At 35.9% G+C, this 23,886-nt stretch overlaps 4 protein-coding genes across 9 annotated transcripts; 2 read left to right on the top strand and 2 right to left on the bottom strand.

Moving 5' to 3' along the window:
* Nucleotides 1-200: 200 nt before the first annotated feature.
* On the bottom strand, nt 201-4,456 carry LOC111457546 (nitrate regulatory gene2 protein-like). 2 transcript variants are annotated; one of them, XM_023099800.1, is made up of 5 exons: nt 3,256-4,456; nt 2,955-3,130; nt 1,652-1,875; nt 617-1,417; nt 201-462 (listed from the first exon to the last, which is right to left on the bottom strand). In XM_023099800.1, exons 1-4 carry the CDS (start codon nt 4,280-4,282, stop codon nt 640-642), a joined length of 2,205 nt encoding a protein of 734 aa, XP_022955568.1. In that variant the 5' UTR covers nt 4,283-4,456; the 3' UTR covers nt 201-462; nt 617-639. The 2 variants fall into 2 exon arrangements, with proteins under 2 accessions (XP_022955568.1, XP_022955567.1); XM_023099799.1 differs by lacking the exon at nt 201-462 and having other exon boundaries at nt 472-1,417.
* Nucleotides 4,457-5,419: 963 nt separating this feature from the next.
* On the bottom strand, nt 5,420-10,534 carry LOC111457548 (methyltransferase-like protein 22). 5 transcript variants are annotated; one of them, XR_002712956.1, is made up of 10 exons: nt 10,343-10,531; nt 10,070-10,192; nt 8,942-9,027; nt 8,757-8,859; nt 8,518-8,568; nt 7,832-7,985; nt 6,856-6,994; nt 6,146-6,251; nt 5,842-6,062; nt 5,420-5,546 (listed from the first exon to the last, which is right to left on the bottom strand). XR_002712956.1 is itself a non-coding variant. In XM_023099804.1 (9 exons), the coding sequence occupies exons 1-9, from the start codon at nt 10,449-10,451 to the stop codon at nt 5,908-5,910; spliced, it is 1,014 nt and encodes a 337-aa protein (XP_022955572.1). In that variant the 5' UTR covers nt 10,452-10,534; the 3' UTR covers nt 5,557-5,907. The 5 variants fall into 5 exon arrangements, 3 of the variants coding, with proteins under 3 accessions (XP_022955572.1, XP_022955571.1, XP_022955573.1); XR_002712955.1 differs by lacking the exon at nt 5,420-5,546 and adding an exon at nt 5,557-5,759; XM_023099804.1 differs by lacking the exon at nt 5,420-5,546 and having other exon boundaries at nt 5,557-6,050; nt 10,343-10,534.
* A 204-nt stretch (nt 10,535-10,738) lies between these two features.
* LOC111457547 (pentatricopeptide repeat-containing protein At3g16010) lies at nt 10,739-12,987 on the top strand. The gene is made up of 2 exons (XM_023099801.1): nt 10,739-10,933; nt 11,065-12,987. The coding sequence occupies exons 1-2, from the start codon at nt 10,858-10,860 to the stop codon at nt 12,906-12,908; spliced, it is 1,920 nt and encodes a 639-aa protein (XP_022955569.1). The 5' UTR covers nt 10,739-10,857; the 3' UTR covers nt 12,909-12,987.
* Nucleotides 12,988-19,729: 6,742 nt separating this feature from the next.
* LOC111457811 lies at nt 19,730-22,788 on the top strand. Its single transcript, XM_023100209.1, has 3 exons — nt 19,730-20,075; nt 21,023-22,168; nt 22,251-22,788. Exons 2-3 carry the CDS (start codon nt 21,126-21,128, stop codon nt 22,402-22,404), a joined length of 1,197 nt encoding a protein of 398 aa, XP_022955977.1. The 5' UTR covers nt 19,730-20,075; nt 21,023-21,125; the 3' UTR covers nt 22,405-22,788.
* The last annotated feature ends 1,098 nt before the right edge of the window (nt 22,789-23,886 follow it).

The raw sequence follows: 23,886 nt of genomic DNA, 5'->3' as shown, positions 1-23,886 counted from the left end.
TCACATTAAACTCATGATCTTTCACTAAATTAACCAATGTGAAACTCACTCCCAATAATCCTCAACAATATATCTTATATATAGATGATAGGAAGGTTGATATATCATTGATTTAATTTAATAATATCATTAATATATTTGAAATCTGGAAGAATAAAATTAGAAGATAAGTATGAAAAAAATGAAGAGAGGTTAAAAAATTGAGTTAAAAGTTCGTCCAAAATTTCTCAGAGGAACAAAAATTGACAAGAAAATGGAAGAGATGGTTCTCTTCCTGCTGTCTAACAACTCTGCAAGTTCAAGCTCCGAGGGAGGAGGCCACCATAATGCAGGAAGGCCGTGAAGGTGGCGAGCGGTTGCACTGCCATACCCGCAGCAGTGATCGGAGCATCAACGAGCAGAGCTTGATGGAGGAGGAATGGCAGCTCTCGTTTGTTGAAATAACACAAACCAGTCACAAAGCTATGAACGAGAGACCAAAGAGAAGAACAGGTAATAAAGAAACACAGCTACTAACCAATGAAAATGAGTTCCAAGGCAAACACCAAAGGATTTGGTTTGAAGTAAAAATAAAGATCAAAATAAGAAAAGGAAAGGAAATTATACAATAACTTACAAGGAAACTTTGTGGCTTCAAATCTAGACCTGACAGATAGACCTCAAGTTCTTGTACATCTCTGAGCTAGCAAGGGAGAACTCTGACAATGCCCTGAAGAGGTCTGGCAGCTGATTTTTAAGGCTTACCAACGATTTCTCCCTCACATGAAGGCATTGCTTCGCATGAGTTTCAATTTCCTCCTCCAATCTCTTCTTTAACAACTCTACTGCAACCAACTTCTCCGTGACGGCGGCATCCTGTGTGTTTTCTTCAGACCTTTCGGGGTCCAACTCATCGGGCATTGTCCGTTGCTGGTATTTGTTATGCCATTCATTGAAGTGTCGCTGCTTGCGCTCGAGTTCTTTCCCGGTCTCCTCCCACTTTGTCTTCAGTTTTCTCTCTTCGTCTTGCTGCAGCATAATAGTGTTAATCACAGCACCAAAAGTGAATATGGCAGTTCTGAGATGCTCATCTGGGAGTCTCTCGAGTTGATCGTGCCAAGCGAGGAGGAGTTTCTGAATTGGGGGACTTTGAACTCTTGGTGGAGAAGAAACCTTCTCTCTCAAGCTACTCTCTATGGGAATAAGATTTAGTTTCAACCAACTGTTTAAGGCTCTAGTGTAGTCTTTTTGACAGCGCACGAGCTTCTCGAACTGTGAATGCCACTCTCTAACAACGCCACAGAGCTGAACCGTGCGCTCGTAATGATGAGTGCTGGTTTCTTTTGGGGACTGAGACAGATCCAACGATCTCAATGCACTTACAATCTTCAATTGTGTTTCATGGTGAGCTCTCATTGTATCCCACATCAATGACATTCTGCAGAACAAAAAACATTACTTCTGGTTTGAAAAAACATGTACGTGACAACCTTAAAAGTTGAGCAAATATGTTCTAGGATTTCATAAGATTGGAGGATAGATAAATCGTGAACCGACAATATTTTTGAACTCAATATCCATGAGTCATTATATCGATTCGTAAAGGTAACTGTAATGAATAGTAAACAAAAAGCATATGCATTTGCGTATTACTATGTTTTGTGCAACTCACCCATTAACAAGCTGAACAAGTTTTGGGTATAACTGTTCGTCTCGTAGACGACTAATCTCTGAGACAGTTGAATCCAAGGATTGCATGTCAACAATATATCTAGTGTGCAGATGACTTACTGCTGCTTTTGCTTTCTCCAATGCTTCTGCATTAGAATCTCGTTTCTTCAGCCTATTCAATGTAGCAACCTTCTTCTGGTACTCAAATTTCATGAGTTCACCTGCCTGTCAATTGTTAATATCACAATGAAAATTCAGTTATAAGAAATTTCCTTCCATCATATAAGTACAAATTTCTTTCAGAAGGATCACAAATCAAACAAAATAACTGAAACCTCAACATATAGTGCCTGTCTAGATTATTGGTTCAGATAGAACAGGGCTACAAATAGGAACGAGCATACATTGTGACCTCAAGGCTTCAAAGGTCAGGAGGACAGCGCTGAAGGTCATGATGAAGCAGTAATTTGTGAGATCCCACGTCAGTTGGGGAGAAGAACGAAACATTCTTTGTAAGGGTCACAATGTAAACTTCTCCCTCACAGACGCGTTTTCAAAACCTTGAAGGGAAGTCTAAATAGGAAAATATCTGCTAGCGGTGGGCTTGAGCTATTACAAATGGTATTATAGTCAGACACGGGGCGATGTGTCAGCGAAGAAGCTGAGCCCCGAAAGGGGGTGGATACGAGGTGGTGTGCCAGCAAGGACACTGAGCCCTGAGAGGGGTGGATTAGAGGGGGGAGGTCCCACATCAATTGGAGAAGGGAACAAGTGAAACCGAGGACACTGGTTCTTGAAGAGGGGTGGATTGTGAGATCCCATATCGGTAGGGGAGGGAACAAAACATTCTTTACAAAGGTGTGGAAACCTCTCCCTAGCAAACGCGTTTTAAAAAAACCTTGAGGGATAGCCCAAAAGGGAAAGTCCAAAAAGGATAATATTGGCTAGCGGTTAGCCCACAATGTATAAAGACTAGAAACGCCAAATACTCAATGTCATAATCTTCCACATACTTGTTTCATTATACCACAACCACACCTGGGGCCTGATACCTAAGATCAGCCAAGAAGCTTTCTACCAGCCACTGATCTGCCCAACCAACCAACAAACTTGGTGTCTAGCAGGCAATGATAATAATAAGAGACAGAGAGAGAGGCAAGAAAGAAATATACAGATTCCATAGTAACAATCAAATGTGCAAACCTCTTCAGAAAGGCAGCAAAAAGGCAGGGTCAACCCCATATAAATGAGTAGCCAAAATAGAAGCATAAAGATTAAGATATGAAGAAGAGTGTTTGATATACCTTCACTTCATCATACAGCTTCTTCTCCCATGCCAGTAGTTTATCCAACACGGTGGCATGAGTTTCTTGCTCTTCTGCATAAAAATCATCTTTTCCATCATCCATATTAGCCAATCCCCTGAATGATCGGTTCCATGTAATAACACGCATCACTCTGGCAGAGTGGTCAATGTGACCTAAAGAAAAGTAGAACAAATTCTTCTTAAAAAAACCAAAAACTTCCCCCCAAGCTACTCAAGATTCTAGCATGTAGTGTTCAAGTTGGCTATCATAAAGCTTAACTTCCAAGCAAGATCCATACCTCGATTGTCAGCAAAGTTTGAATGATAGTGTAATCGTGTAGCCTCAAGCATCTTGGACACTTCATGGGCACTCTCTGAAGCCTGGAGAAAATTATCATCGATATTTTTAAATATCAGCAAAAGATTAACATTTGGCTTCACCATCCTCTTGCCATCCATGGCCCCCATAGATCCACCCTGTTTCATTTTCTTTAAGCTCTTCGCCGCCACAGAGGATTCTGCCACTGAAGGCGGTGCTGGAGGCGGCGCCACCGGCTCCTCGAGCACTGACTCCACTGTCTCAGCTTTTCCACTAATTCCCCTTTCCTCCATATCATGATTGTCCACTCCCTTAGACATTTTATCAAACGACTTGCGCTCAGTCTCCGCTTTGTTAATCTGTACCTCCTCAACTTCACTCAAAGTCGAGACCGGTATGTTATCAACGGAGAAGAAATAGTCATATGTCGAATCTTGTTGCGGGGGTGGTGGAATATGCCGGTTCTCAGACGGTGGCGGTGGCACAGGCGGGGAAGCACCGGCCAAATCTTCATTAAGCTCCGCCGAATTTCTATTTCGGCTACTCCCTTCATCTCCTTTACTTTTATTGCTCCTCCTCCTCCTCAACGCACCAACAGAGCCTTCGTTTTCATTTTCTTCCTCCTCCTCAATAATGGGCGACCCAGGCTTGAGATCGGGTTTGTACAGATTAATCTCAGGCATGGTGGCCGCTCTTTGAAGAGGAGAATGAAAATTAGAAGGGGGCAAAGGCGGTGGAGGCGGCGGAAAGGGTTCAAAAGATGCAGCGGTGGCGGAAGTAAGGGCGGAGTTTGGTTGAGTAGATACAGGAACAAATTGGGGATTTTGAACCTCACCATGGGCATAATCGCTTAAAGCAGCTCCAGTGTTCTTAAGCGACATGGAATAAGCAGAGTGAGCAGCAGCGAACGCGTTCCGAGCCGTCACCGCCTCCTTCATATGAATCTTGCGCTCTTTACAACGCGCGATGGCTTCTTCATTCTCGATCTTGGACTGTGAACAACCCATTAAGCAGCTCTGGAAATCGGCGGCGAAATCAGGGGTTGAGCATGAAGGATTATTGGAGATTTTAGGGAAATCGAAAATTGTAATTTGAAAATGGGTTTTGGGACAGACTTGAAATTTCCGGTAATTCCAGGACCCGTGCTCGAACGTTACAACAACAACAACAACAGCGCCTGTTTCTCACTTTCAAAGAATTTCCCAATAAATATTTATATATGGGGGAATCTTTTCAGCACTATTTTATTTTTCATTAAAAACAAAATTCAGAACAAAAATAAATAAATAAATAAAATACATCAGTGTTTTAAAATTTTATGTAATTTAAGTTGAAAAAACAATTTATTTTTATTTTGGGGAGAGAAATTTAAATATTGTATTTTTCATATTTATTCAAAATATATTTTAAAAAGAAAAGTCTTTTTTTTTTCTTTTTTTTAGTGACAAAACGTAGCTTTTTAGCTTTATTTCCAAGTTAAGTTATCTACTTTTCCAAAATAATAAAAATATAGCCTTCAACCATTTTTCTTTCTTTTCTATTTTCCAAAAAGCTATTTTTCATTTTCAACAAGTAGGACTAATGGGTAATAATTAAATTATGTACCATTTAATTTTTTTAGTTTAATAATTATATGAAATAATAATGGATGTTTTATCTAGACCGATATAATTAGAGTGTCCTATTACCAACTAATAAAAGTTAGTTAGGATTCAAATAAATGAAAATTTCATGAGTGGGTTTGTTAGATTTTCTTAAAATTAGTTTGGATTGCTCGAGTTATTGTTTTTTTTTCTTTTTTACATTATAATTATATATACATATATTTATTTTAATTTTATTTAAATCCGTTTTTAAATGTGAAATTTTCAAATTTTATATTGGAGATGTAAATCTTAATTCAATGATCAAATTTTATTATTTAATAATATTGCTTTGATTAAAAAACTTCACAACCTTAAAAATTGGGTTGAATCTAAAAAATAAATAAAAAAAAAAAAGAAAAAAAAATTCAATTAAATCATTTGACCAAGTCAATTATAATTTTTAATATCAATTTTGGTGACAAAAGTCAAGTTTAGAAAAATTTAAAACCATTATACAGAAGTGCATGGCTGCATGAGGTTATTTTATTCAATTTTAAATGCCAAATGCTACTCATCATATATCTCATAACATTGTTTATAATACTTCAAGCCAATACCACAAATGCACTAAATATCATCCTATCATTCATCATATCATTCAAAGGTCAATGCTTCAATCTTCTACCTACAAATGATAAAAAAAAAATACCATTATTACTGAGCACATTATAACCCTGAGATTTTTCCAAAAGATCTATAAACCTCTATTAAAAATGGCAAAATCAATCCTCAAAATGATTTCGAAACGAAACGACGAAAAAATATTAGGAAGATTGTGAAACGAAATGAAGAAAATACAGAATTAGAACTGAGATTGGGACTGTTTGTGGATCTTTGTCTACAAAAATAGACATCTTCAGTCCTTGTTCTGTGATAACTGATGCCCATTTTCTTGGTGAAGTTTTGAAGGGAAAACTCACCAGAGTTATGAATGCAGGCAACTATTTGTGAGTTCTACAGCAGATGTTCATGACCCTTCTCTGATCTCAAGACTCTTTCCTACAATACTTAATCTGCCAGATTTCTACATCTTCCCCTCTTTCATAGTTGAGGACATATTGTGGGATGTTTGCGAGATCAATGCGGTTGCCTATAAAACATGGTTTTGATTCCTGCTGCAAGCTGCTGTGTTTGGGATCATCTGTCGAGTACCAAAAGTAGAACATGAGCTCGAGATAGAAACGTTTAAGGCGGAGATACGTGCTGAATGTCACTGTCACTTACCGTCTTCATGTTTCAGGTAACTTAGGAAATGAGAATAGCCATTTGCTACAATGTCGAAGTCATTCAGAGTGAAGTTATAGCGCTTTTCCAAAGCCAAATACAACACCTGGTGGGTTTGGTACAAGTGATAATTAATTCATCTAACATTACATGTATTTGACGTTCAACCAAAACATTAACCAAACTTCGCAATAGCTACTCATCCTCATGGTTTCAGCCAAGACAATACATGAGCTCGCTACATAATTCCAAAGAAAAGTAGGTAAGAGATCTCGTTTTGAGTTCAATGTGGGTTAGATTGAGAATATATGTCTTAACTAGTTGAAATATACGTAAGTTGACAATGAGTAAATGATTGGCAGTAAGTTTCCTTACAACTCCACGATGCCTAACTTAGCTACAAAGAATCAATAAGTGATTTGGGGTCAACCCCAATGGTTTCATCTCTGTCTCCTCAAATGAGGATCAACGAGGAAATGTGGTAGAATATGAGGCCCCACATATATATACAAATTTCATGTCCCTTGCCTAATAATGCATTATTTCAAGCAAATGTTTGTTCATATCATTTGTCCTTTAACATATGGTCAATGATTAGCATCTTTTCCATATAAAAATAAAATGAAAGGCATATTTCATTATCTACTAACCTAACCCATCAATTGGAGACCTCAAATAAAATATAATAATCTCAACATGAGAATGCGTACCTTTTCTGAACCTTGAGACATAAACTTCTCTAAGATACTAAAAAACGCATCTGTCAAGTCGTCACTATAGATAACATCGGCAGCAACAAGTAAGCAGGCCCCCTGTGCCTCTTCAACCTCTGATAAGGCCCAGGAATACCTGTATGACGATGAAGGCACCAGAAAAGAAACGTCAGTTACTTTATGTTCTGAGTCCGGACCCACGAGCACAAGTCTTAGATTGCTTAGTGTGTGTTCGGCAGCCTTTTGAAAGAAGTATTTACTTAAAAACTTACTTATCGATGATCTATGGCAATCACCCAAGGAAATTCAAAAGTTCCTTTCCATCCAAGAACACTCAACACAAGGATGCTAGGCTTCGAAGGGGGTGGATTGAGGGGTCCCACATTGATTAGAGAAAGGGAATGAGTGCCAGCAAGGACACTGCGCCTCGAAGGGGGTGGATTGAGGGGTCTCACATTGATTGGAGAAAGGGAATGAGTGCCAGCAAGGACGCTGCGCCTCGAAGGGGGGTGGATTGGGGGTCCCACATTGATTAGAGAAGGGAACAAGTGTAAGTGAGATGCTAGGCCCCGAAGGGTGTAGAATCTCTATCTAACAGATGCATTTTAAAAACTTTGAGGAGAAGCTCGAAAAGGAAAGCTCAAAGAGGACATTATCTGCTAGCGGTGAGCTTGAGCTGTTACATGTTTCATCTAAAATCATTTGAACCGATTTACTTTAATCTATTTTTAGAATTTCTCAAATCACTTTGGGTTATTAAGAAGTGTTTTAGAAATTTTTTTATTTGGTCAAAAACAACTTTTACCACTATGTAAAATTTTAACAAATATTACCAATGTGAAAAAAGAAACACTTGCAGTGATCGCTAAACAATTTAAAGTCACATACCAATCACACATTTATGGGGAGAAAAAATGAACATAGTCCAAGGCATACAGTTGTCAGGTATAGTGAATTGCAAAGCTTTCATCACCTGTTATTTGGGTGACATTCTCCTCGGGTTTGCTTTGGAGGCCAAGGTTCTGTCCAATCAAGTTCCCTTACATGAACTGCAACTCCAGCACTGAATCCACCAGAATTAAGACCAATGTTTTTGGCACAGTTGTCAAGAATATGATCGCCTTTATCTGTCAATCATTAAGAGCACATCCTTCGCATTAAAAATACTTGAAATGGATCCATACGTGAAAAACAAGTTAGATAAGCCTCTAAGCTAATTATTACTCACAACTAATCCGACTAAAACATATGTGAGCTATGAGAGGCAGTTACAGGTTTATTTGACTAATATTTAAAGACATAAATTGTGAGATCCCACATCGGCTAGAGAAGGGGAACGAAGCATTCTTTATAAGGGTGTGGAAACCTCTCCCTAGCAGACACGTTTTGAAAACCTTGAGGGGAAGCCTGAAAGGTTAAACCCAAAGAGAATAATATTTGTTAGCGGTGGGCTTGGACTGTTACATAAATACTGTTAAGTTTACTTTGGTTTTCATGTTAAGAGAAAAGTGTGCACGCTCACACATTTCTCAATCCATCAGAACAGAACAAGATCAAACTATAAGAGAAACTCAAGATCATCAGATTGTTTCATTTCCAAAATGGGAAAACAAGGAATAACAAAAAATCAAAATTTCTGAGGATTGCTATAGCCGATACCTGTTAGAAATACTGTTTTAGCAACCCGTGCAAGCAATATTCCAACCAGTCCTGGCAAGAGGAACAAGATAAGACCCTGTCATTGAAATAGTAATATAGTCAACGGTGGTCTTTCAAAAAAGAAAAAAAAGGAAAATTTGTTTCATCTAACAGTACGTTAATACAAAAAGATGGTAGGAATCAGAAAAGTAACAAATGTGCATAAAAACAAATATCACGAATGCACGTCCGTCAAACACCTGTTCCAGCTCCAAGTTCTAGAGCAACAATTCCATCGAATTTAGATGAAGTAAGCATTGTATGCAAGACAAAATCAGATAATACTAGCTCTGCTTTCCACACCTGAAAGAGGAAAAGACGCTGAATCATATAATGAATAAAAGAAAAATAATGGATAAAATCACAGATCATAAGAAACAATTACCTGCAAACCAACACTTGGGATCGTTGACATAATATCATGCTGGATCGACACGTTATAACTACAAACTAAAGGTTCTACTTCCACATCTGTTTTCATATAGAAATGTTAAAGCATCTCAGCAATTAAATAACTGATGGGATATTGAGTGTTTTAACACTCACATTTTCAATTTAAATATTTTCAAGTGGGAACAATGCAAGGGATTTAACTGAGAAATGTAAAATTTGCATTCATAACAGATCAATTACTTGCACAGCAAGTAATTGTGATCGTGGAGCCTCTTGTTCAGTTCGGGCATTTGATGTATATAGCTTATAATCAGCTGCTCGCATAACTGCCCACCAACTACTGTGAACACTTTGACTCGAAGGAAAGAAATTATGCGATCATGAAAAAAGTTTAACTTAATTTCCAGATCTCTTTAAAATGCAATCATAAATTACTATATGCAAGAATGCAAAAAGCATAAGAAATTTGGGTACTCTATATTGGCACTTGTACGTTAGAAACCACATCGTATGATATTGTTATTTGAGCATAAGCTCTCATGGCTTCGCTTTTGGTTTCTAAAAGGCCTCATACTAATGGAGATGTATTCCTTACTTATAAACTCATGATCAACCCCTTAAAAGCCGATGTGGGACTCCTCTCCAACAATCTTCAACAATCCTCCCATCGAATAAAGCACATCATAGAGCCTCACATGAGGTCTATGAAGCCCTCAAACAATCTCCTTTTAATTAAAGCTCGACTCCTTCTCTGGAGCCCTCGAACAAAGGCTAAAAACTTCTTTTGACTACACCTTCGAGGCTCAAAACTTCTTTGTTCGACATTTGAGGATTCTATTGACATGCCTAAGCTAATGGCATGACTCTAGTACCATGTTAAAAACCACGACTCTCTACAATGGTATGATATTGTCTACTTTGAGCATAAGCTCTCTCTACAATGGTATGATATTGTCTACTTTGAGCATAAGCTCTCGTGGCTTTACTTTTGGTTTCCCCACCTCATATCAATGAAGATGTATTCCAAACTTATAAACTCATGATCAACTTAATTAGGTGAGACTCCTCCCCAACAATACTTAAAAGTGAAAAATAAAGAAGAGAAGAGTTGGGTACTGACTAAGGCGCCTAGGTAAAACAAGATCTCCATCTTCGTCGAAACGAATGAGTTGCCTTGTAGACGGTGAATAGCCTTCAGAATCACTGACATAGGTTCTGGGTTCTGTATCTAAATCATCAAAACCTATAATTTTGTCAGTAATCTTATTATCATCCGCCATTAATTACAAAACTGAAATTGGTTAAGTGCTAGGCAATGCCAAGCTAATGGAACAGCTTTGAAGTTCAGTACCAAAATGGAAGAGATAATCAGAGAAAGCATGGAATTACGAACCGGAAGGGAGGGAAATGGTGAAATTGGAAACAAACGACCCGGAAAAACCAGGCGGGCAGCCAAGGTGAACCTCACTCATCACCAGCTCCTCTGAGATTCCGTCGTCCATGGAAGTCCTTCGCCGGCTCCGGAACCGAAAGAGAGATAAATTCACGCCTTGCGACAAAAAAAGAAAAAGAAAAGGATCGATTATACGAAAATACTAGAGCGTCAGTTTCGACCCAAACTCTGGCGGTTCAATCGTGGTTCGATCCAGGCACAGGCAGTCGGCTTCGGTTCACCATATTGGCGTGTCGAACCAACTCGAGCCACAAACAGACTAACCGGCGGTCCAAATTCTGTTGGTTCGGTCTGATTAAAACCCGGCGGCCCAAATTCGACCCTGTATATTTGCGCAATGGAACATTGAGAAAAATATTGTCGCCAGTTTTCCCTTCCCTTCTTCCTCAATCGCCGTAATTTATCTGTGTTTGATTCTGTGCTTGTTGATTCTCCCCAATGGCAATGTTCTAAATATGAATTTCGCAGCATTCTCTTCGAAGCGGTCCATCTCTTCTCTGCCCTATCTCTCTGCGAGAATAAAGCAAACAGGTTAGCTTCATTTTCATCTGCTTCAATGGTGACTCACAAAAGTCCGTAATAGCTTCGAAGAATTCCTTTGTTTCACATTCATAAATGCAAATTTTGATTCAGTTAGTCTTTATGTTTTGCTTCTTATGTAGAAAATGAAATTGTCGAAATGTTTCGAGTGCCTAGTCCAAGGCCGGAAGCTTCCAACTTCCCTATCAATCGGAAGGTGCTGCGGAAGGATCCTTCTGTTCGAACTCTTGACGAGCGGTTCATAAGGATTTTGAAAATTTTCAAATGGGGATCTGATGCAGAGAAGGCGATAGAAGTGCTGAAGCTCAAAGTTGATCACAGGTTAGTGCGCCAAGTCTTGCAAATTGATGTAGAAATTAGGGTTAAGATTCAGTTCTTCAAATGGGCTGGAAAGAGAAAGAACTTCCAGCATGATTCCACTACATATATGGCTTTAATTCATTGTTTAGAGGAATCTGGACTTGTTGGTGAAATGTGGAGGACAATCCAAGACATGGTTCGTAGTCCATGTCCTGTGAGTCCAGCTGAATTGTCTGAAATTATTAAGATTTTAGGGAAGGCAAAAATGGTAAACAAGGCTTTGTCTGTGTTTTACCAGATTAAAGGTCGCAAATGTAAGCCAACAGCAACCACTTACAATACCTTGATCTTGATGCTTATGCAAGAAGGTCACCATGAAAAGATTCATGAGCTCTACAATGAGATATGCAGTGAGGGTAATTGCTCCCCTGATACAATCACCTACACTGCTCTTATCTCTGCGTTTGGAAAGCTAGAGCGTTATGATTTTGCATTCCGATTGTTCGATGAAATGAAAGAGAATGGCTTATATCCAACTGCAAAGATTTATACTACCATATTGGGAATGTATTTTAAGTTGAATAAGGTTGAGGCAGCTTTGGGTTTGGTTGAGGAGATGAAGGGAAAGGGTTGTGCTCCTACTGTCTTCACTTACACTGAATTAATAAAGGGGCTTGGGAAAGTTGGAAGGGTAGATGATGCCTATAGTTTGTTTTTGAATATGTCGAAGGACGGTTGCAAGCCCGATGTCGTGCTTATAAACAATTTGATCAATATATTGGGCAGGGCGGGTCGTTTGGATGATGCTCTAAATCTTTTTGGTAAAATGGATTCTTTGCAATGTGCACCCAATGTGGTCACTTACAACACTGTAATAAAAGCGATCTTTGAATCGAAAGCTCCAGCTTCTGAGGCTGCTTTGTGGTTTGAAAAGATGAAAGCGAATGGCGTTGCTCCGAGCTCGTTCACGTATGCAATTCTTATTGATGGTTTCTGCAAGACAAATAGAGTTGAGAAAGCTTTAATGCTTCTTGAAGAAATGGATGAAAAGGGGTTTCCTCCATGTCCAGCTGCTTACTGCAGCCTGATCAACAGTCTTGGACAGGCGAAGCGATACGAAGCTGCAAATGAGCTATTTCAAGAATTGAAAGAGAATTGTGGACGCTCTAGTGCTCGGGTATACGCTGTGATGATAAAACACTTCGGCAAGTGTGGACGTCTAAGTGATGCTGTTGATCTTTTTAATGAAATGAAAAAACTTGGATGCAGCCCTGATGTTTATACTTATAATGCACTCATGTCAGGGATGGTTAGGGCTGGAATGATCGACGAGGCGCTTTCCTTGATGAGAAACATGGGCGAAAATGGTTGCACACCAGACATAAACTCGCACAACATTATATTAAATGGCTTAGCTAGGACGGGTGGCCCAAAGCAAGCGATCGAAATGTTTACAAAGATGAAACATTCGAAGATCATGCCAGATGCAGTTTCGTATAATACCGTACTCAGTTGTCTGAGTCGAGCTGGTATGTTCGAGGAGGCTGCAAAGCTAATGAGAGAGATGAAGTCGAAAGGATTCGAGTATGATCCCATCACTTACTCGTCGATCCTCGAAGCAGTAGGTAAAGTTGATGAAGATTGCAGTCCAATTACTTCGTTGTAAAGATGTCATGCTAGTTTCTTTTAGGCTTTTATAGATCGACATTATTTGTAGAATCTCCCATGTTGCTTTTGGCTTCCAACAGAGTTCACTCTTTCAAGTCAAAAACCTTTAGATCATAGTTGAAGTAAGAATCACTTTATAATCAATAAATTGCAAATATATTGAACATGCGTCGGTTTTGACACTAAATTTGGCAAGCTTTCATATTTCATATGGATTGACTTACTCTAAAACCGTATGCCCGAATTCGCTTTGAAACTCCAACTTTCAAGATTAGGCCTAGGGCCCTACCGACCCTTCAATAAGTCTATATGTGATGCTTATGTCTACTCATTATCTCTATCTTACTTATGTCTCGTTTTCTCTTCAATGTACACGTTATATGGTGTATTGGATGATGTATATCTTTTTCGGTCATATCATGTCATTCTTCTATATTAGCTCCCACATGGTCGAATGAGTGTCTCTTGAGGGTCATCAAGCAAAACTTTGCTTAACGCAACGTGAGGGTCACATTCTACTCTTTTTATAATTGTGACACATTGCACGAATTCATTCACTAGTACTTTTAAATATCTAAATTTTGTCGTGTATTTCCAATAACTAAATTTAAATTTTATTAGCAATAACAAAAACAAAAGAAATTTCAAATATTTGATTTTAATTTTTAAAATATAAGAGTTTAATATCAAATTTGAAAACAAATAACCTAAAATTGGAATCATATGGGTATATTCCCAAAAATAAAAATCATAAAATAACTTTTTTTAATAAATAATAATAACAATAATGAAAGAGATCTTTTGATATCTTATTTTAGTAATTAACTTAAAAAAAAAAAAAAGGTGGCATATCATGATATTAGCTAATTAAAAATGGCTTAAAAAAACATTAACTTAGAACTAATTTTAAATTAAAAAGAAATAAAGTGAAATTAAATATAATCATATGACCTTTAAATTGGAAAAAAGGAAGCAAATTTTTAGTTGGTGAATAGGTGATATAATTTATCATCACTTCAACCTTTGTCTTTACTGAAGAGATAAGATTATTTACCAAATAGATTAAAATATTAAAATTAATTATCAAATAAAAACAATTTACGCAACTTTAAAAAATTCAACAGAAATTAAATAACATTCTTTTTTTCTTTTTCTTTTTTTTTTTCAAAAACTATTAGAAAAATAAACGAAACAATAATGGAGTAAGGAATATGAAAGGGGAAAAAACATAATCATTAGGTTAGGTTTCTTTTAGCACAATCAAACCTAAAAAAAAAAACAAAAATTAATACGTTTTTCTTGTTTTGCGTCCTAAGAAAATTTTCGAGAGGTTTAGGGTTTAGGGTTTAGGGTTTAGGGTTTCTCGAGAGGTTCAACATAAATAGCTTCTATGATAGAGTCATTGAAAAGGATGGTGCACTTCGTTGGTATAAGTAATGACGTTTAGTTATTTTGAGCATTTTCTAGTCATCTTATCCTCAATATCGCTCTCGTCTTAGTTTGTCACTGAATCACATTTTATTGAGAGATACTGCTGCTTTGATTCTATCTATAATACCTCATGCTTAAGATTCAGAATCGGTATTCGTCACCTAATGACCCTAACATTCCCTTACGTCCCTTTTGCATTGTCACGTTCCTTACACTTTACTTCTAAGAGTAAAGACTATCCCTACAACTAACACGAATCGTTTTAACATGTTTTGTTTTCACTTACATACATCTTAGAAAAATTCTCAAGAGATCACTTAACATAGAATTTATAGCGCCCGCTCATCGAAAGTCTGAATCACCATTGTTACTATTGACGCATATTATATTTTTCATAATTATATACCATAAAGTAATCTACTCTTTTGAATAAATAAAAACAAAGGTAAAGCATATTAAGAGTAATAAATACACAAAAATGGACTCGGGTCTAAATAGGGTCTCCGGAAGTCTCCAATTCAAGTGCATCATCGTCCTCAACAAGTTATATTGACTATTTTTCTAATTATTTATTCAGTTTTATTCACTAATACTTCTTAGTTTTATTAGGACATTTTATTCGTTATAAGATATTCCAACTAACTTTAAGTTTAAACGGTTGGCTCCATTTATGCTTATCACAATTTTTGAATACGAAGACTCACTCTCGATCAAATACGACCAAACTCTTTGGCGACTTGTAATATCGTACAATTCGATGGTCAGAAATATTTATTGTTCCTAACTTAGCAGATAATGCGCCAGTTAGGAATACTCATTATTATTAAGCTTATAATCACATAATCAACATGTTTACGCATATAAAATAAGTTAAAAACATGTTTATGAATTCCGACATGCTATTTATTTGAATCGTTAACTCCTTTATTCTCGTAATTTACTTTTAATAGGGTAATTTTATCACAATTTCTCTTAATTGGACCCACATTTTATAACTTTCAAAGTAAGCCTAGGACAATCTTAATAAAACAGGTCAAAAGGAGTTGAATAGAATGAAACGGAGTCTGATCCAGGGCCTCACATGCTCAATTACCATATCTCATGCATCGAAAGCCTCGTCTACGCTCGATTTTACGCACAACCACTTGCCCATGACCACATGATTTTAGTGTTTTTAAGTATCAAATGATAGAGTTTGGAAAGACAATTTCAATCCATTTGAATTGCTCAAATCCAACCTTAATACAAAGAAGCTAGGTCGAAAATAAGATGTGGAAGTAAAATCCTATCCGGAGTTGATTACACACGTGGACAAATCAGAAAATGACACGTGGCAACATATAGAGTCTAATTTTTCTTCTCCCCGTTTGTAGCTTCTTTAAAAAAAAAAAATAATAATAATAATAGAAGGATTAATAATAAAAATAAATTGAGGATTGCGAAAAGCGACGAAAAGGAGGCTTTCAAGAAAAGGTTAAGAAATAAGTGGGAGAAGGAGAAATGATTACGCAGGCGGCCCCCCTGCAATTCCGATGTGGGACCCGTTTTATCATTAATCCAAACGCTCCCTAAACGCCGTTACTTCACGGCCCCGATTTGCTCCCCTGCCCCTATCAATTTATTATTTTACAGCCTATTCCCAATTTTAATTCTTACAATTAAATTACCGCTTTATTTTCTCCATTTTTGTGAATAATATATAATTTAAATTTTTTCTAAATTTCTAATTTTCTCTCTTAAAAAATTCTTAAAATTTAAAAAGTCTATAATAAGTTAATTTTAAATTATTTGCTTTTTTAATGGTTTGTAAAAAACAATTTTTTATTTTCTATATATTAAATTTTATTTTTCTTAAAAAAATATAAACATTACCAAAGTACTTTTTCGGTCTCTATTTCTAAAAAAGGAAATTTAAAGAATATATTCTTCCAAGCACTACTTCTCAGTACATTGAGATCATTCATGTATTTTTTTTTTTAACAATTTAATTATTTAAATTAATAATTTTTATTTGGTAGGTAATTTAAATTTTATTTTATGTTTTTAGATTCAAATAAAATTCTAAAATAAATCGTTGAAACACATTTTAAATTATTATTTAAATTAACATACCATTTATAACTCAACAATAAAATATATATTTCAAAATATAAATATTAAATACAGTTTTTTTTTTAATTTTTCAAAACAAACATAAATGAATTGTGTTTGGATTGGTAGATAATGGTCAATTAATATTCAACTGCTCTGACCCACCACTACTTTTGTCTTTTTCTGCTGACCCATTCTAGGGAGATAAGAGATATTTTAATTATTTTTAAATAATAATAATAGTATTATTAATAATAATAATAACATGTTTGAAAAGTGTTATCTTTTTTTTTTAATAAAGAAAAATCTGAGAGTATGGTGGTAAGGTCCCCATTCCTTCAACTCAATTCTGAACCAATCAAATTTTCAATTAAAAATATTAATACAATTATTAAAAATAAAAATAAAAATAAAGATCCTCTAACCTCTAAAGTCAAAGTAAAAAATAAAATAAAAAAATATATGATTTGGTGGCATTTCTTATGACTTCCCACCCCAAACAGAATAATATTATTTTTGTCTTTTTATATATATATATTTCTTAAATTACGTATATTAATATATTAGAACGAGTATGATGTTCAAGTCAAAGTCAAACACGAACATTGTACCATATAAATTTAAGGTAATTAAGTAAATAATTGTTGAAGATGGTTGAGTGCAGTCCCACATTTATTAATTAAGGAGAAGATCTCAAGGATACTATCTTCCTTAATATGAAATCTTTTAAAAAAACAAAAAAAAATAAAGGTACGAAAGCTTATGGGTAATGTATAACAGTCCAAGCCTAACACTAACTGATATTGTCCTTTGTGAGCTTTCACTTCCGGCATTCCCTTCAAAGTTTTAAAATGCATCCACCTGAGTGAGGTTTCCACATCTTTATAAGCAATGTTTTCGTTTCCCTCTCCAACCGATGTGGAATTTCACAATCCACCCATCTTGGGGGTTAGCGTCCTCACTGACACACCGCCCGATTTTCATTCTCTTCTTCAACCAATGTGGGATTTCACAATTTATCCCTCTTGGGGCCAGCGTTCTCGCTGACACACCACTTGATGTCTACCTCTGATACCATTTGTAACAACTCAAGTCTACCATCATTTTTGGGCTTTCTCTTCTGGCCTTACGCTCAAAGTTTTAAAACACGTATACTAGAGACAAGTTTGTATACCCTTATGAGAAATGTTTTGTTACTCTCTCCAACTAATTTGGAATCTCACATTATGTTCAAAGTGGACAATCTCATACGATTGTGGAGTATGGTTGTTCCTAATTAAAATGAAATTTAAACTATAAATTTATATAATTCTTAATTTAATATTTTCAAGCCAGAATAAATATTATATAATATCTATCGTAAATACGTTAACAAATATAAAAATATTATCTTTATTCGAAAATTAATAATATTCTTTAACTCTAACACGTATGATTGATTTTGATGTAAAGTTTAAAAGAATAAAAAAATTAAACCAAAGTTTTCATTTTCCTCTTTTTTTAATAAGATATGGTCAGACGATTAAAACGGTATTTATCAAATATAAAAATTAAAAAGAAATGAATTATTAAAACATTAATGAAGGATAAACTTGAAAAATAATCCAAATCAGTGATATCAACGAAAGATCAATTCATTGTTATTTAAACAACCAAACCAAATCATTTACAAATTGATCATTCCATTTTAATATAATTAAGAAATGATATATGCTTTGGCCTGCACTGCACTTTGTATATATTAATAAATCATAGACCATATAATATATTATATATTATGCCAAATAAATCTCAATCGTGCCATCTTGTTTTGTCCAAGATTAAAACATATGCCTCAAATCTTTGTTTATTCAAATAGATAAGCTCATACATACATACATATATATATATATATATATATATATATATATATATATATATATATATATATATATATATATATATATTTTTATGATAAGATGATATCAACATATATTATTTCATATCAATAAACCTCGAACATCTAAGCGTAAAGTTTATTGTTTGATAAACGTTGATATTGATGCCCAAATCTTGAGAGAGAAAGATCTCACCTGATCTTTATGTGTTTAAAAAGTAAATTTGTTGATTAGGGAAGACGTGACCTAAAGAATAAGACAATACGAACATCAGTGTTTGTCACACAGTCTACAATGTTTAAGTTACTTTATAATCATAATTTACTTAAATCTTTAGAATTATGATAACGTGTGCGTGTGCGTAACGAGGTATGAATGTGCAAATTAGGCCAAGAAGACCCCATCTCTACCTCATACGAGGTAGACCCACAAACATTTTGGCTTACCAAAATCGTGTTTTAAAATATATACTTAGCAATAAATTTACAATTTATAATTTTAAAATATATTTCCTAGTAATTTGAAATTTTTTTCGATACAAAATTGATATTAGTGAAATACGACAAATCAACACAAGAGACTCCATGAATTATCCAGATGGGTTGGGAGCTGAGATAACCCAAACACGACCCATACTAATCCTACCCTCTTATAAATCCCAGACAACTTTCGAATGGGATTGAGCAGGAGAGGAGTCGTTATTGAAAAAACATTCAGTTCTTTAATCTATGTCATGACGATGTTGAGGATTATTGGGAGTGAGTCCCACATTGGTTAATTTAGTGGAAGATCATAGGTTTATCAGCGAGGAATACTATCTTCATTCGTATGAGGCCTTTTGGGGCTCAAAGTGGACAATATCATACCATCATAGAGAGTCGTGATTTCTAACATGGTATCAGAGTCATGCCCTAAACTTAACAATGTCAATAGAATCCTCAAATATCGAACAAAGAATTGTGAGCCTTGAAGGTGTAGTCGAACAAAGGGTGTACTTTGTTCGGGGACTCCAGAGAAAGGAATCGAGCCTCGATTAAGAGGAGGCTATTCGAGAGCTCCATAAGCCCTCAGGAGAGGCTTATAGTGTGCTTTGTTTGAGCCGAAACTAATTAGAAGAAAATTTTAGATGCTAACTCGAGATCCCGATTATTTAAAATTTAAAAAAAATTCTACTTTTAAAATAATTTAAAAACATTTATTAAAATATTATGGTATTTTGTTTGTTTATAATTTAGCCTTAATAATTGTAATTTTGGGGGAATGGATGATGTTGATGTTTTACCTAGTATAACAATAAGGCTTACAATTTCTTGTGCGCATTTTATCTTCGGTGTGAGTTCTTACACGTAACAAAAACCTTCCTTTTTTTTTTTTTAATTTTATTTTTCTCACGTCGAGGAATATACGTCCATCTATACAAAATGGCGTATACACAATACATGGTTATTCTCTAGAGAGAGAAAGAGAAGGAAGAGAGAGAAAGTGTGGTATTTCAGAAAGGCTGAGTGATGCTTTCATTGCCTGCTCTGATTTTGATACCTTCGACAGGGCCAAAAATGGCGGATTAAAGCTTCCGAGTTGAGGTTTACCTGCAACAATCAAGAGAGTTTTTGCAGGATTTGGCCGCTCTTTGGCACTCTTTCTTATGAGATAACAACTCCGATGCATTTTGGAGTTTTTGTTTTCGCCTTTCGAAATCATCACCATCACCATCATCATCAGCATCTTCTTCTTCTTCTTCTTCGACGGTTCTCAACCAAAACCAGGTGACCTCTCTTTTCCCCTTGTCATCTAATCTGCATTGCTGATCCATCGTCCCTGTTTTGCATTACTCTTCATCGTTTCTGTTTTCTGCAATTTTTTTGCGCTTTTGCTGAAGATTTCTGTTTCCTTTTCCCTCCTTTCAGTTTTCGTGAATTGTTCCGATGAAGAATCGTTAATCGGCTTTCCTTCTCGCCTTCATTTACTTGTTCCCGTTTTGGAATTCCTTTGTTAATCTGGAGTTGAGAATTACAAATGTTAATTTCTTTTTAATTAGTTTTCTATATGTGATTTGAAATCTCGTACTATCTTAGTTTGGTTTTCTGATTGTTATTCATTTTGGGAAATATCTGACTCTTTGATTTTTTTATTCTTGTTTCCTTGCGAATAAATTGTCGTTCGATTTTGGAACAGCCAAAACCGCCCGGGTAATTAGGGATTTCTGCAGAAATTTGAATCTTCAATGGAATTAACAGAACTCTCCGTTTTTATGCTGCGAACTTTTTTATTCAAACTCTTGAAAGTGTTAAATACTTCTTGTAAGTTTGATTATAGTTCTTACTTTGTTCCTTGACTTCCATAAAAATCTATTTTTGTTAAATTCTAGTCCTCTATTTCTGGATCTACTGCTACTAATTATGATATATATGATTTATAATATAAGTTTTGTTCTTAGGCCTCTATTTGTAATTAGATTTTTGTTGAATGTATAATTGGGATATGTTAGGTAAAGACCAGAATAGACTCTTATGTTAAAGTTCGAGTTTAAAAATAGGATGTTATGAACGCCAAAGACCAAAATAAGATTCTTAAAACTTACTGTTAAATTGTTTTGATTATGTAATCGACTTCTCTTCGTTTTTGTTATAGATATTTCTCGTTTTAATCCTTGTTGCTACAAAGATATAAGCAATATTCCAAGAAGATTGTAATTTGTATTGGTTTTTGGCAGTTAATTGATGCAGTGAGCCGATCCTGGTTGTTGGTTTGGAACAAAAAATTAATAATGCTCCTGGATAAGGCTAAGGAAGAGTAGTAGCTTTTATGGTTGTTTGATGGCTAATTCTGCTTCAGACTCCTACTTACAAGCTGGCTCATTGGGCAAGCATATAAGCAGCTCACTGTTCAGTATTCCTGGATTCTTTGCCGGGTTAGGGTCGAAAGGGTCGGTCGACAGTGATTCACTTAGAAGTCCTACTTCGCCTTTGGATTTCAGGCTTTTTACCAATCTAAGCAACCCATTTGGTTTTAAATCCTTATCATCAGCTGAAACTGAAAGTGGTCGTCAAAGTAAGTTTTTTTCTAGTGAGGTTGGTCTTGGCATCATAAATTCTATTGCTGTTGATGACAATGGACCAACCAGCGAAGCTCGGGATTCAAACCGGAGGAAGAATGTCATTTTTGGACCACAAATTAAGACTAAGATCTCTAAATCCTCGAACCATTACATCAAATCTTTGGGTTCTTCTTTGAAATCTTATTCTTTGCCAAGCAATTATACAATCTCGTCACTTTCCAAAGCCAAAATTCCAAGCTCCAGCTCTGGAGCCATAAATAGTGTCTGTGGTAATGGAGAATTATCTGCTTTAGTATCTGAACCCTTTGAAAATAATGCATCATTTTTTTCAAATGCTAGCAGCTTTTCCTCCTCTGGTATTGTCTTGACTCAAGATTCTGATCCAAGTGATGAAAATTTTCAATTGGAAAGTAGCAACTCCAGTTTTCAAGTGATTAACAGTAGCCCTCAAAGGGAAAATTCATTGCCCATCAAATCCTGTTCCTTGCCAATAACTATTGGCGCAAGCAATGCATATGTAGGCTCTCTTACTGCTAGGGAAATAGAACTTTCCGAGGACTATACCTGCATAATTTCTCATGGTCCAAACCCGAAGACAACACGCATTTTTGGTGACTGTATTTTGGAATGTCACACAGATGAAAATATCGATTCCAGTAAGATGGAAGAGCCTGGGATCGAATCATCTCCATTGGGAAGTTTCTCAGAAGGTTTTGATCGTGGAGTTGTGGATGCGAACGTGCAAATCTGTTACTCGTGCAAGAAAGTTTTGAAAGAAGAGCATGATATTTATTTATGCAGGTTTGTTTGATTGTCAGCATTTCTGTAACTTATGAACTCCAAACTTTCTCTTGATTGTGTGATTGTCCTCTTACTCTACCAGGGATGGCAAAGCTTTTTGCAGTTCAAAGTGCAGCTCCGAGGAGATTTTCGCCGAAGATAAAATCGACAAGACTTCCAAAGATGATAGTGAAAGCTCTGCAGCCTCAAGCTACCATGAAGATCTCTTCATGATGGGTCTCCCTTTTGCTCTATGACAGAGAGATATAGTTTCATTTCACACCCTCCCACTGGCCGTGTTCGGTGAGACGACACGGCAGGAAGAGGAGGATCATCTGTTTACTAAGAGCTGTCTGTGTAAATCGGTCTGCAGCCATGGATGATCGCAGAGTTTACCGTTTTTCCATTTTCTGCTTTCCTGGTGTTGGTGAGTCTTGAGTAGAAAAGATGAGAGATTTTGGTGCATATAGATATGATAGTATATCTATCTGTTTTGATTGTTCATTGAAGATTTTGATTAAACCTTGTTAATCCTGGAGATCATTTTGTTGTTGTATCTCAAAGGCTTTGTTGACTAGAATAAAAAAAAATTGTGTTTGAAAACAGTTTTGATTGGAAACAAGCACAGGAAAGTTCTGGCATTTGAGATGGAACTTTATTGTGGCATTCTGCTGTACTTTTGAATGACTTTTGAAGTATAAAGTGAAGATTTCAGTTTGATTGGTAGTAAGACATGTCTCTTGATTGGAAATATGTTCGGAGGATTCTTGCTTTATTCTCAATGCTATATGTGCTTTCAGATGGGGAATGAGATTCTTCCTCATCTCTATCACTTTTACAAAATTAGACTACAACTGAGGAGAGAACTATGATTCTTTCTTTTACTTCCACAATCACACACACTTTATTGAAATCAAAGAGTAAGAATAAAAGTCTTGACGTAGGTTTTGGTATGAATCTGTCAAACTGGCTCAAGGGCTCATCCTTTTTGTCTCTAATTAGTTTTATATGGTCGATATGAGCACTAGTATAACGTAGGTTTAGAAATCTCCCGAAGTATCTAATTCGCTATGGGGCGTTAATGAGCCCAAGAGCATCGCTCTAACCCATAATGACCAATATTGAACCTTAGAGAAAACTTTTGGGCCTAACCCTTCTTGTCTCATATATTCCAAGTAACATTTGTTTCTAAAACAATATATGTTCATCCGTCCCTAATATCCCGTATTTTGTTGCGTGGACCAATTCTTTCCTCTTAATGATCGAGGTTATTGCGTTCATTGAAAAATGCTAAGGCGTGTAAAGTTCTAGCTTAGTACCGCTTAGTATCCACGTATTTGTGGCTTGGCCTACATCAACTCGTTCGAATAATTTTATTTATAAAATTAAAAATTGGAAGTGGGTGGAAGGCATCATGTGCTAATACTAAAATTGGAAAAACTCAAATACCGAACTCAACCTTCATTTCAACTTCCGACAAGCCTTGTTAAAGTGTTCAACTATTGATCTCTTTGCCTACACAACCTCAGTACAATATCAATATTTTATTTGTATGATTTTCATATCATCATTGTGAACAACTATCCCAAGAAGTCCTTCCCTCCAATTCTTCGCAATTCTGTGAGGAATTTAACACAACTTTCTAGTATCTCATTAACATCGTAATTAGCTTTGCTTATGAAAAGCCTCGAGCTACTTGAAAGGAAGTTGATTTCGAGTAAGCAACATGAACCCTTATC

Source organism: Cucurbita moschata, unplaced genomic scaffold (genome assembly GCF_002738365.1).
Source record: "Cucurbita moschata cultivar Rifu unplaced genomic scaffold, Cmos_1.0 Cmo_Scf00020, whole genome shotgun sequence".
Lineage (NCBI taxonomy): Eukaryota > Viridiplantae > Streptophyta > Magnoliopsida > Cucurbitales > Cucurbitaceae > Cucurbita > Cucurbita moschata.
Note: the sequence above shows the minus strand (reverse complement) of the source record. Positions and strands in the feature narration are given on the sequence as shown.